This window comes from Trachypithecus francoisi, unplaced genomic scaffold, assembly GCF_009764315.1.
Source record: "Trachypithecus francoisi isolate TF-2019V2 unplaced genomic scaffold, Tfra_2.0 Lachesis_group3, whole genome shotgun sequence".
Lineage (NCBI taxonomy): Eukaryota > Metazoa > Chordata > Mammalia > Primates > Cercopithecidae > Trachypithecus > Trachypithecus francoisi.
This window is the reverse complement of record NW_022681468.1, coordinates 124,613,332-124,626,068: the sequence shown is the minus strand read 5'-3', so window position 1 is coordinate 124,626,068 and position 12,737 is coordinate 124,613,332. Positions and strand designations below refer to the sequence as shown.

At 50.5% G+C, this 12,737-nt stretch overlaps 1 protein-coding gene across 3 annotated transcripts in view; it reads left to right on the top strand.

Moving 5' to 3' along the window:
- Positions 1–12,737, top strand: part of ANKDD1A (ankyrin repeat and death domain containing 1A) — a 42,594-nt gene that overhangs the window by 12,880 nt on the left and 16,977 nt on the right. For all 3 annotated transcript variants that reach the window (XM_033189768.1, XM_033189767.1, XM_033189766.1), the window contains 5 exons: positions 1,695–1,799; positions 2,530–2,628; positions 6,750–6,848; positions 7,399–7,497; positions 10,047–10,145. In XM_033189768.1, the coding sequence (XP_033045659.1) occupies positions 1,695–1,799; positions 2,530–2,628; positions 6,750–6,848; positions 7,399–7,497; positions 10,047–10,145 (501 nt within the window). The remainder of the gene's footprint in view (positions 1–1,694; positions 1,800–2,529; positions 2,629–6,749; positions 6,849–7,398; positions 7,498–10,046; positions 10,146–12,737) is intronic.

Genomic DNA, 12,737 nt, shown 5'->3' with positions numbered 1-12,737 from the left:
GCATTCAAAAGCCCGTCACAGGACCAGTGTAGATTCTCAGTGAGAAGAGTGGCACGATCCTGGGGTGTGCTTCCAAGGGCAGGGGGAATAGATGCAGCCAGCTTTGCAAATGATAGACCCCACTATTCCTTTCAATCTCTCGTTCAAAGTCTTCCCCAAAGGGATTCATCCCACCTGTAGATGCCATAGGCCCAGTCCTGCTTCTGCCCTGAAGCTTTCTCCTTTCCCTGCTGTTTACGTAGCTCTGCTGGTGATAGTTACAGTTTTACTAAGCTATAGACTATAATACGATTTCAGCAGTTTTTCCATTAATATTCTACAATGCTTTAGTCATTTTGTCTTCTTAGTCTCTTCGAATCTTGTGATGATTTCTTAGTTTTTCCTTGTTTTCCATGACCTTAACCCTTTTGGAGAGTAGTAGTCAAGTATTTTGTGGAATGCCCTTCAATTTGGGTTTGTCTCATGTTTTTCTTATGAAAATCATCAGTCCAGGGCTATGGAATTTGGGAAGAACACAAGAGGGAAGTGCCCTTCTCATCCCTTCATATCCAGGGGTCCGTGATACCAACATGAAATACACACACTGGGCCGGGCATGGTGGCTCACGCCTGTAATCCCAACACTTTGGGAGGCCGAAGTGGGCGGATTGCCTGAGTTCAGGAGTTCGAAACCAGCCTAGGCAACATGGCGAAACCCCATATCTACTAAAAATACAAAAAATTAGCCGGGCGTGCTGGAGGGTGCCTGTAATCCCAGCTCCTCAGGAGGCTGAGGCAGGAGAATTGCTTGAACCCAGGAGGCAGTGAACCAAGATTGTGCCACTGCACTCTAACCTGGGAGAGAGGGCGAGACTCTGACTCAAAAAAAAAAAAAAAAAAAAAGAAATACACACATTGCAAGTTTATACTCACTGAGATTTGACCACTGTCAAGATGTAAAACACTGTTCCACTGATTTTTATGACTCACTGATGGTTGCAAACAGGACTTCAAATAATCTGACCTTAATGCAAGGCAGAAGTAGAAGCCCTGGGGCATAAACATAGTATTTGCAAGCCTCCCTCCTTTTGCTTCTAGGCCCCAGAGACCTTCTTCCTGTCCACCCTCAACCCAGGCCACTTCCCTCTACTCCCTGCAGACCACATCTGCTCTTAATCTGCCCTAGAAGGTGAGGAGGTCACTTCCTAGTGACATACACTGGTCACTTGGTCACCTGCATCTTCAATAGCAGCTGTATCAAGGAAGGCAGATGCTTAGAACCTTCTTAATTATTCTGGAGGCTACTAGTGCTATACAACCTCATCATACATGTTTGAATTAATTTTTAGTTGATAAAATACTTTTCCTGTAGGTCCAGTCCTCTCAACCACCCACTGAGGTGGTCAGGGATTATGATGCTAGTTTGTCCTATGTGAAAATGGAGGCTCAAAGAGGTGGAGGTAACTGGCCCAAGACTCTGGAGCTGAGGGGTGCTGAGCTGGGATTTGAACTTTGGCATCCTGACTCCTGCCAACCCCTCTGAGGCTGAGTGGGCAGCAGAGTGGGTTATCCCTGGGGTCCATTCATCATTTACAGTGTTGTGTCCATGGGGAGGCTGTGTTCTGGGTCCCAAACACTTGCTGTTTGGGAGACTGGCAGCATGTGAAAAGGGCCTCCTTTCGCAGACTGCAGGGACCTTCCTGCACTTGTTTCCAGGATGGCCTGACCTTACTGCACTGCGCAGCCCAAAAAGGCCACGTGCCTGTGCTGGCGTTCATAATGGAGGACCTGGAGGATATGGCCCTGGACCACGTAGACAAGGTGAGAGTGCCTCAGGGCTACTCATCATTCCCATTGGACGGGGGGCTCCTGGGGCCACTCTTGCCCACTGAGCTTACCACATTCCTTGGGTGCATCCTTTGATCTGTGGGCGTATTACACCTGGCCTGGGGAGCCGCTGGTTGGGAAGAGGTGTTGGGGCACAAACGAGCAAAATACAAGCAGAACACAGTCAGTTGCCACAGAGAGGCCCTGATCAAGGACTAGGTGGGTTAGAAAAGCAAGCCATTGCTTCTGCTTCCTGGAGGAGGTGGCATTTGGTAAATAAACTGGATTTGTGGGTAAGATTGGAAATCAGGGGTTGGAAGGGGCACCAAATGGAAGAGCGAGGCTTGTGGGAGCTTTAGGGACAGGAAAGGGCTCTAGTGTGAGTTCTGAGGGACTGGAATCTTAGGAGGGAAGTTCCGATGGGTGGTTGGAAGTCCCTCTGGAGATCTTAACTCCCATCCTCAAGAATCTATTTATTCATTAGGCAGCAAGGAGCCACCTAAGGACTTCAGCCAGGGAGGGACCCCAGCAAGTGGCTCTTGTTGGGAAGTTGGGTCTGGGCTTTCCAGGCAGGGTCGGGGGAGGCAAGGGGAGAGGACAGTGTCTGGGGCAGGAGAGGCCACTGCAAAGCCAGAGTGGTTGGGGAACAGAGGCCAGGTGGGCAGAGGCAGGTATGCCCACTGACAGAGTGAGGAGGGCTCACACCACTTCTCCTCCTGGCCAGCTGGGGAGGACGGCGTTTCACAGGGCAGCTGAGCACGGGCAGCTGGATGCTCTGGATTTCCTCGTGGGCTCTGGCTGTGACCACAGTGTCAAAGACAAGGTACTGTGTCCGTGAGGCTCTGGGATCCTGACCAGGGTGCAAAACTTGCCAGCTTCCAGGCTCTGGCTCCTCACCTGTGTCCACGTCTGACTCCCATTGTGCTGGAGGGCCATGTGGCCCAAAGACGAGAGCGTATTTAGTGTCCATCCAGCAGGCCCTTCACTAGCATGCGTTATGGGCCAGCCCTATGCTACAGGTTGGTGGCAAAAAGATGCCCAAGACACCGTTTCTTACTCAAGGAACTCAGTGCCACAGTCATAGTAAGGATTTCTGATCTGACGTGGCTGGCCAGGGTGGCAGATCTGGGTGGTTGGTAGTGCTGCCTGGAGTGCATTCAGTAGGGTTGTAATCTACTGGGGTTGTCTGCTGTTGGCAGACGTGGGGAAGTGTTAGGGGGTGGTAGCCACACAACTGCTCTGCTATGGTTATGGCAGGAATAGGATGGGAGCATAGAGGAGGGAGCATATCATTCAGGGCTTATGAGCAGGATTTCACCAATCTGAGAAGGGGCAAGTGATGGGGACTGGAGGGTCTACCCTATAAATGACTCTTATCATTGGACCCTTGCGAATCATTAGGGAAAACATGTTACAGCAAATTCTTTTTTTTTTTTTTTTTTTGAGATGGAGTCTCACTCTGTCGCCCAGGCTAGAGTGCAGTGGTGAATCTCGGCTCACTGCAACTTCCGCCTCCCGGGTTCACGCCATTCTCCTACCTCAGCCTCCCTAGTAGCTGGGACTATAGGCGTCCGCCACCATGTCCGGCTAATTTTTTTGTATTTTCAGTAGAGATGGGGTTTCACCGTGTTGGCCAGGATGGTCTTGATCTCCTGACCTCATGACCCGCCCACCTTGGCCTCCCAAAGTGCTGGGATTACAGGCGTGAGCCACCATGCCCGGCCTGTTACAGCAAACTCTAAATGATGCCTCCAACAAATAGATGAACTCCATTATTAATCTTCTGGTTAATGTGCTTGGCCAGGATAGAGGGAGTTCTGTGTATACCGAAGTGATAGCGAGCTCACACACAAATCCACTGCCGGGTCTTGTAACTGGAAGGCATCTGAATTCAGCCTTCTCGTTTTACAGCTGTGGAAACTGACGCCCAGAGAGGGAGATGCCTTAGCCAAGGTCACACAGCGAGACACAGGTAGAGCTGGATTTGGAAGCAGCATCCTAATGCATAAAGCTGTGCTCCTCCCCTTACCAGGCTGCCTCCAGGGTTGGACCCCCTTGGGTTCTGCACTGAGTCCATCCACACTCATCCTTTTGGGCTGAGCAGGTGGTTGAGCAAGACACTGGGCCAGGAACTGGGCATACAGAGAATGGGGAGGGCAGCACCTGCCAGGACTGGCTAACCCAAGAGGCAAAATGATCACACCTCAGGGCCCCAGGAGAGCATGAGCATCAAGAACAGAGAAAGAGAAAATACAGCTTTGATGAACTTCTCCAGAATCTTGCAATCATAAATTCTGCAAAGAAGCTTTTAAAATTGCATACCCCTGTTAAGTTTTGTGTTTTCAGAATAGGAGTGTTTTCATTTTCAGTTTCATCTGGGGAGAGGGCATAGTAAGTTTTTCTTTTTTTTCTTTTTTTTTTTTGAGAGGGAGTCTCGCTCTGTCGCCCAGGCTGGAGTGCAGTGGCGCGATCTCGGCTCACTGCAAGCTCCGCCTCCCGGGTTCAGGCCATTCTCCTGCCTCCACCTCCCGAGTAGCTGGGACTACAGGCACCCGCCACCGCGCCCGGCTAATTTTTTGTATTTTTAGTAGAGACGGGGTTTCACCGTGGTCTCGATCTCCTGACCTTGTGATCCGCCCGCCTCAGCCTCCCAAAGTGCTGGGATTACAGGCGTGAGCCACCGCGCCCGGCCATGGTAAGTTTTTCAATGCCTGCTAAGGGGATAGACCTCAGAGTCAATGACAACACAGGTCGCTCCACATGTGCTCTAGAATGCTAGGGAGGCTTTGAGAGCCCAGAGAGAGCGACTGACTCCACTTGGAAGGGTGAGGTGTTGCTGTCAAGGCCTCACAGAGGCGGAGATGCTGGACGTCCCCACGTGGAGGGGAGAGGACCCCGGGCCCACGCCAAGGCTGCCTTCTGCCCAGCTCTCCTGCCTCTGAGCCCCCTGCCCTGCCCAGGAAAGTGTGAGCACCTGTCAGCCATCCATGTGTGCCACCTGCAGCTTCAAATGCCAGAACATGGATATTTATAACCCAGAAGGAAGAAGAAAGCCCCACCATTGCCTCTACACCCTGTTAACTGGGGGCATATGTTGGCCTTTCATGGTTCACCTACTTCCTGCGTGTCTCTGAACACAGAGATTTCACACTGTGACTGCATTTCTCACTGCTTGTCCTGGCTTGCAGCAGCCAGCCGATAGGCTACAGGCTGTAGAGAAGCTGGCAAGGAGAGAAAAACAAAGCTGTTGAGGGCTTTTTAAAATTACTTAAAAAATTTATTATTTTTAGCTGAATTCTTTTTTTTTTTTTTTTTTTTTTGAGACAATATCTTACTCTGTTGCCCAGGCTGGAGTGTAGTGGCATAGTCATAGCTCATTGCAGCCTCAACTTCCCATGCTCAAGCAATCCTCCTGCCTCAGTCTCTCCAGTATCTGGCACTACAGGCATGCACCACCACATCTGGCTAATTTTTGTATTTTTTATAGAGATGGAGTCTCACTATATTGCCCAGACTGGAATTCCTGGGCTCAAGCTCTCTGCCCACCTCAGCCTCCCAAAGTGCTGGGATTACAGGTGTGAGGCACCATGCCCGGCAGGGAGATCCCTTTAAAGGACAACCCCAAGCAGGCAGACCTCAGCAGGGGCCACTTCTAATACAAAGTACGTTGCACCCTCTGCCCTGCCCAGTGCAGCTGCTTCTCTTGGCTATGTCACTGTCACCTTTAGACTTTCCAAGTGCAAAGCAACTACCAGTCCTCTGGCCTTCAAGTTCCAGGGACACATGTCAGGCTCTCCACATGATCCCCTGAAGACCCTCTTATATCATTGACTCATTGAACAAACATCTACTGAGTGTTGGCCATGTGCCCCAGGCCCTATTCTAAGCACTTAAGGAAACTTCAGAAGACAAAATAGATGCCCCTGTGGTGCTTATGTTCCAGCAACAAGGGTCAGACACATGGAACCAATCCAAATGCCCATCAGTGATAGACTGGATAAAGAAAATGTGGCACATGTACACCATGGAATACTATGGAGCCATAAAAAGGAATGAGATCATGTCCTTTGCAGGGACATGGATGAAGCTGGAAACCATCATTCTCAGCAAACTATCACAGGAGCAGAAAACCAAACACTGCATGTTCTCACTCATAAGTAGGGGCTGAACAATGAGAACCACATGGACACAGGGAGGGGGACAACACACACCGGGGCCTGGTTTGTGGGGGCGAGGGGAGGAAGAGCAGCAGGATACATAGCTAATGCATGTGGGGCTTAATATCGAGGTGACGGGTTGACAGGTGCAGCAAACCACCATGGCACACATTTACCCATGTAACAAATCTGCACATTCTGCACATTATCCCAGAACTTAAAGTAAAATAATAAAGAAAAAAAGAGTCAGACGATACACTAAGCACACAGCCACTGACAGAGTGTGTTGGCAAGGCGATCTGTGCAGTGGGGAGAGGAAAAGCAGGGCAGGAAAATAGGCTGAGGACGACAGAGGTGGGGTTTGCAGTTTCAGAGTGTGGCCCACGCAGGCCATGCTACTCAATGAGAAACTAACATCTCACGCAGAGACTTGAGGGAGGCAGGTGACGGAACCAAGCAGCTGCCTGGAACAGCCTGAGCTCAGGGGAGAGTTGCTGGGGCCTTGAGCAGTGAGAGGAGATGGATTTGGGGGACCCGAGGAGGGACTGGCTTCAGATGGGCACGTGGAAAGTAGAATTGGTTTTAATTTTTAAGCAGTGTGCCTGCCTTGAAGTATAAGGAAAGAAAGACCAGGGTTTGGCCCTGCAATCTGCCCCTGGTTGTAGTTTTTGGCACAGTTGTCAGGAGCAGGGTGGCACTGACCCAGTGTGCATGGCCGCAGCTCATCACAGGTCTGTGGTTCTGGGGCTCTGGTCTGCTGGCATCTCAGGAGCCCTTTTTCCTGCAGGAGGGGAACACAGCCCTTCATCTGGCTGCTGGTCAGGGCCATATGGCTGTGGTGCAGCGACTTGTGGACATTGGGCTGGACCTGGAGGAGCAGAATGCGGTGAGTCACCACCTGGAGGATGGTGAGATGCATGACACTTGCTTGCTGTCTGCCTTTGAGGAACCCCCACCAATCCATGGTGCAGTCTAAAGCCAGGAGGCTGAGGGCATGATCTCAAACTGAGAGCCCACCAGGGAAAGACAAGCAGCAGCACTGAACTCCAGGCTTAATGGTAGCACTTGGCATGATGGATCACCAAATAAGTGAGACACAGAGTGTGTGTTCAAAGAAGGGAGACGTCGCCATGGACAGGATGGTGAGGGAGGGCTTGCTGGAGTAGGAGGAAACAGACAGAGGGGGAGGGGCAGAACGTGAGCAGAGATACGGAGCCAGGAGTGACTATGCCATGTGTGTGCTCCACAAAGTGAGGACTTCAGGGGTGGGGCTCATGGGATCACAAACAAGAAAGCTCATTTTTCCCAGGGGCAGGGCAGTGCAGAGCCCAAGGGTCCCTGGGGCCAAGGCACATGGGGCGTCCTCTCACGGTGGGATTGGGGGTCACTTGGGTGGGCCTCCCCACCATCCTCATTGCTCTCCTTGTGTGTTGCAGGAAGGTCTGACTGCCCTGCATGCGGCTGCTGGAGGGACCCACCCTGACTGTGTGCGGCTCCTCCTCAGGGCTGGGAGCACCGTGAATGCCCTCACCCAGGTAGCCAGGTCCTCCCAAGACTGCGGTCTGCTCTTGTCTGCTGAGCCATAGCCGTGTCGGCAGTGATGGCCACAATGATTCCTGAACCCTGAGTGAATAGAGGCTTCGAGGCAGCAGGCCAGGTTCTGATCTTGGGTTCTCCACTGCTGAGCCCTGTGACCCGGAGCAAGTTACTTAACCTCTCTGAGCCTTGTTTCCCAATTATAAAGTGGGATGACATTTACTTTTTTACATTATTGTGAGGATTAAATATCTAACACAGTGCCCAGGACATAATAGCGCCCAACACCTCAACACCTGTTAGTGTTTTTTGGTTTTTCTTTTGAGATGGGTCTTACTCTGTCGCCCAGGCTGGAGTGCAATGATGCGATCGTGGCTCACTACAACCTCCGCCTCCTGGGTTCAAGCAGTTTTCCTGCCTCAGCCTCCCAAGTAGCTGGGACTACAGGTGTGTACCACCACGCCTGGCTAATTTTTGTATTTTTTTGGTAGAGACGGGGTTTCACCATGTTGGCCAGGCTGGTCTTGAACTCCTGACCTCAAGTGATCCACCCACCTCAGCCTTCCAAAGTGCTGGGATTATAGGCGGGAGCCATTGCACCTGGCCCTGTTAGTGTCTTCTGTTTGTTGAGCTCTTGATAGTTCACAAAGCCCCTTCATAACTGTTACCTCAGAAAAATTCCACCCATTTTGCAGATGAGAAAACTGGAGCTTTGAGGGCACTTTCGCAGGGTCACAAGCTAGTACGAGGCAAAGTTGAGTCTCAAAAGCCTGTTCCCCTGACTCCAGAGCTCCCACCCACTGACGAAGCTTTCCCCTGACAGAGCTGGGGCTTGGGGTGTGGCCCTGGATGAACCTCTTCTCTTTCTCCCCATTGTACTCATCAATTCTGCCAGTAGAAATTCTCCTCTATGACCTGGAAAGCGGGGTTGTGACCTTTCTTTAGGTAGTGAGTTGGTGTTTTTGCTTTGCTTTTTATTTTTGTATCAGTGACAAATAACCTTTTTGTCTGGTTGAATGGCTTCAGGTTCTGGAATTCTTGCTTTGTTCTAAATGTCAATAGTATAGCAAAAATATTAATAATAAATAATACAACATAAATAATAGCAAAAATACACAGGCAGTTCAAAAACAGAGAATTAAAATGTTATGCTAAAAAATATTTATTTCCCCACTGCTTAATTTGAGTGGCTTTGAAAAAAAAAAGGCTGGGCAAGGTGACTGATGCTTGTAACGCAGCACTCTGGGAGGCCAAAGCTGGAAGATTGCTTGAGCCTGGGAGTTTGAGGCTGCAGTGAGCTATGATTGCACCACTGTACTCCAACCTGGGCGACAGAGTGAGACCCTGTCTCAAGAAAAAAAAAAAAAAGAGAGAGAGACTGGGAAGGTTGCACCCAGCTGGGTAGCCATTGGGTGGGGGGCTGGAGCTGCTCATCATGCCAGGACTCGGGCTTCAGCCTCAGCTTGTGGTTTCTGGCAGAGGCCACATTCCATTTCAACACTCCCACCCCTCCCAGAATGTCATGCTGTAGGATCTCGGAGGAGGTGCCAAGCCCATGGTGACTGCATTTCCCACTGGGAGATGGACTGAATCCCACACACCCCAGGTACTCACTCAGTTGGGACTTTAGCAGGGTGGCTAGCTAGTCCTGGTTTGCCCCATACTGTCCTAATTTTAAAGTGGAAAGTCCCACATCTCAAGAACTCCTCAATCCTGGGCAAACTGAGACAGTGGGTCACCCTAGTGGGGCCTGTCTGGTGTGTGCCTTGTGCAAGGTAATCATTGGGCTGGGCTGGGCTCTGACTGAAAGAGAGCACTTTGAGGCCCACGAGACCAAGCCTCCATTCTGGCCCTGCCAGGATCCTGTTTGGATGCGCCAAGACCAGCTTGTGTTGGGCAGTGCATGCTGGGTGGAATTTGCTCTGTGTTGGCAAATCTTACTTGTCTTCCTCTTTAAAAACCACCTCCTGGCCAGGCATGGTGGCTCACGCCTGTAATCCCAGCACTCTGGGAGGCCGAGACCGGTGAATCACAAGATCAGGAGTTCAAGACCAGCCTGGCTAACATGGTGAAACCCCGTCTTCACTAAAAATACAAAAATTAGCTGGGCATGGTGGCGGATGCCTGTAATCCCAGCTACTCAGGAGGCTGAGGCAGAAGAATCACTTGAACCCGGGAAGCAGAGGTTGCAGTGAGCCGAGATTGTGCCACTGTATTCCAGCCTGGGTGACAGAGTGAGACTCTGTCTCAGGAAAAAAAAAGAAAACCACCTCCTTAGAGTCAATCGACTGCAGCCATAGACTTGGGCAGGCTTTGGTCTACATTCTTGCATTTGTGATAGAAGGTGAGGAAAAGACTGAGACCATAGTGAGTTCCTTTTACTGGTCACCAGGCCTGGGAAAGTCATTGATTTTTCCAGCCTCAGTTTAATGGGGATAATACTCCCAGTGGTGTTGTGACACTCAGATGGAAAAATGAATCTAAGAGCTTTGCAAACCTCAGTAGGAGGAGTCCTTGTGATATTGCACTGATGCCTGTTTCCTTCCAGAAAAACCTGAGCTGCCTTCACTATGCAGCTCTCAGTGGCTCGGAGGATGTGTCTCGGGTCCTCATCCACGCAGGAGGCTGCACCAACGTGGCTGATCATGTAAGCGTGGGTGTGAGGGTTGAAGGGGGTCTCCATTGCAAAGCCTTCCATGAGCACACTAATGAAGCACAAGGAGAAATGGGAACATCGGACCCTTGGGGTTGGGGTGCAGACCAGGAGTAGGGGAGCCGGCAGCACTTAGGAGAGTGAAATACTGTTGTAGCTGTAACAGGATTAGAAACCAAGCTTGCAATTCCTCTGAACTGAACTATCAGCTCCTGTTCTCTGCTCATTTATGCATTGGGGCTTTTTTTTTTTTTTTAACGGAGTCTTGCTCTGTTGCCCTGGCTGGAGTGCAGTGGTGCAATCTCGGCTCGCTGCAGCCTCTGCCTCCCAGGTTCAAGCAATTCTCCTGCCTCAGCCTCCTGAATAGCAGCTGGAACTAGAGGCACACACCACCATGCCTGGCTAATTTTTTTTGTATTTTTGGTAGAAAAATACATGGGGTTTCACCATGTTGGCCAGGCTGGTCATGAACTCCTGACTCAAGTGATTCTCCTGCCTCAGCCTCCCAAAGTGCTGGGATTACAGGCATGAGTCACTGTGCCAAACCTAGGCATTGGGTTTTACTATTAATCTTTTATGTTGCCTATCTGTTCACTTACTTGTTAATCTTTTTCCTGTTATACATTTGGTCCACACACAGGAACCATATAATCTGTTGGTTAAAACACAGACTTTGGGAGTGCAGTGCTTCACACCTGTAATCCCAGCACTATGGGAGGCTGAGGCTAGAGTATTGCTTGAGCTCAGGACTTCAAGACCAGCCTGGGTAATCTAGGGAGATCCCATCTCTACAAAATTTTTTTTGAAAAACAGGCTGGTCGTGGTGGTGTACACATGTAGTCCTAGCTACTCGGGAGGCTGAGGCAAGAGGACTGCTTGAGCCCAGGAGGTTGAGGCCACAGTGGGCCATGATCACACCACTGCACTCCAGCCTGGGCAACAGAGTGAGATTCTGTCTTAAAAAAAAAAAAAAGGCCAGGCGCGGTGGCTCAAGCCTGTAATCCCAGCACTTTGGGAGGCCGAGACGGGCGGATCACGAGGTCAGGAGATCGAGACCATCCTGGCTAACGTTGTGAAACCCCGTCTCTACTAAAAAATACAAAAAACTAGCCGGGCGAGGTGGCGGGCGCCTGTAGTCCCAGCTACTCGGGAGGCTGAGGCAGGAGAATGGCATGAACCCGGGAGGCGAAGCTTGCAGTGAGCTGAGATCTGGCCACCGCACTCCAGCCCCGGCGACAGAGTGAGACTCTGTCTCAAAAAAAAAAAAAAAATTGTATTTTTAAGTAGAGACAGGGTTTCACCGTATTAGCCAGGATGGTCTTGATCTCCTGACCTCGTGATCCGCCCGTCTCGGCCTCCAGCTACTCGGGAGGCTGAGGCAGGAGAATGGCGTAAACCTGGGAGGCGGAGCTTGCAGTGAGCTGAGATCCGGCCACTGCACTCCAGCCTGGGTGGCAGAGCAAGACTCCGTCTCAAAAAAAAAAAAAAATTGGCTGGGCATGGTGGCGTGAGCCTGTAATCCCAGCACTTTGGGAGGCCAAGGTGAGCAGATTGCTTGAGGCTGGGAGTTCGAGACCAGCCTGGACAACATGGCGAAACCCCATCTCTACAAAAAATATAGAAAATTAGCCAGGTGTGGCTGGGTGTGGTGGCTCACACCTGTAATCCCAGCACTTTTGGAGGCCAAGGCTGGCGGATCATGAGGTAAGTAGATCAAGACCATCCTGGCTAACACAGTGAAACCCTGTTTCTACTAAAAATACAAAAAAATTAGCCAGGCGTGGTGGCAGGCACCTGTAGTCCCAGCTACTCGGGAGGCTGAGGCAGGAGAATCACTTGAACCCAGGAGGCAGAGCTTGCAGTGAGCCGAGATCACACCACTGCACTCCAGCCTGGGCGACAGAGTGAGACTCCGTCTTAAAAAAAAAAAAAAAAAACACAAACAACAAACAAAAGGCCAGGTGTGATGGCTCATGCCTGTAATCCCAGCAGTTTGGGAGGCCGAGGCGGGTGGTCACGAAGTCAGGAGATCAAGACCATCCTGGCTAACACGGTGAAACCCCGTCTCTACTAAAAATATAAAAAATTAGCCGGGTGTGGTGGTGGGCGCCAGTAGTCCCAGCTACTTGGGAGGCTAAGGCAGGAGAATGGCATAAACCCAGGAAGCAGAGCTTGCAGTGAGCCGAGATTGCGCTACTGCACTCCAGCCTGGGCAACAGAGCACGACTCTGCCTCAAAAAAAAAAAAAAGAAAGAAAGAAAGAGAGAGAGAGAGAAAGAGAAAGAGAGAAGAAAAGAAAGAAAGAAAGAAAGAAAGAAAGAAAGAAAGAAAGAAAGAAAGAAAGAAAGAAAGAAAGAAAGAAAAGAAAGGAAAGAAAGGAAAAGGAAAGAAAGGAAAGAAAAGAAAGAAAGAAAAGAAAGAAAATTAGTCAGGCATAGTGATATATCCCTGTAATCCCAGCTACTTGGGAGGCTGAGGCGCGAGAATCACTTGAACCTGGGAGGCAGAAGTTGCAGTGAGCTGAGATCGCTCCACTGTACTCCAGCCTGGGCAACAGAGTGAGACTGTCTCAAAAAAAAAAGAAAA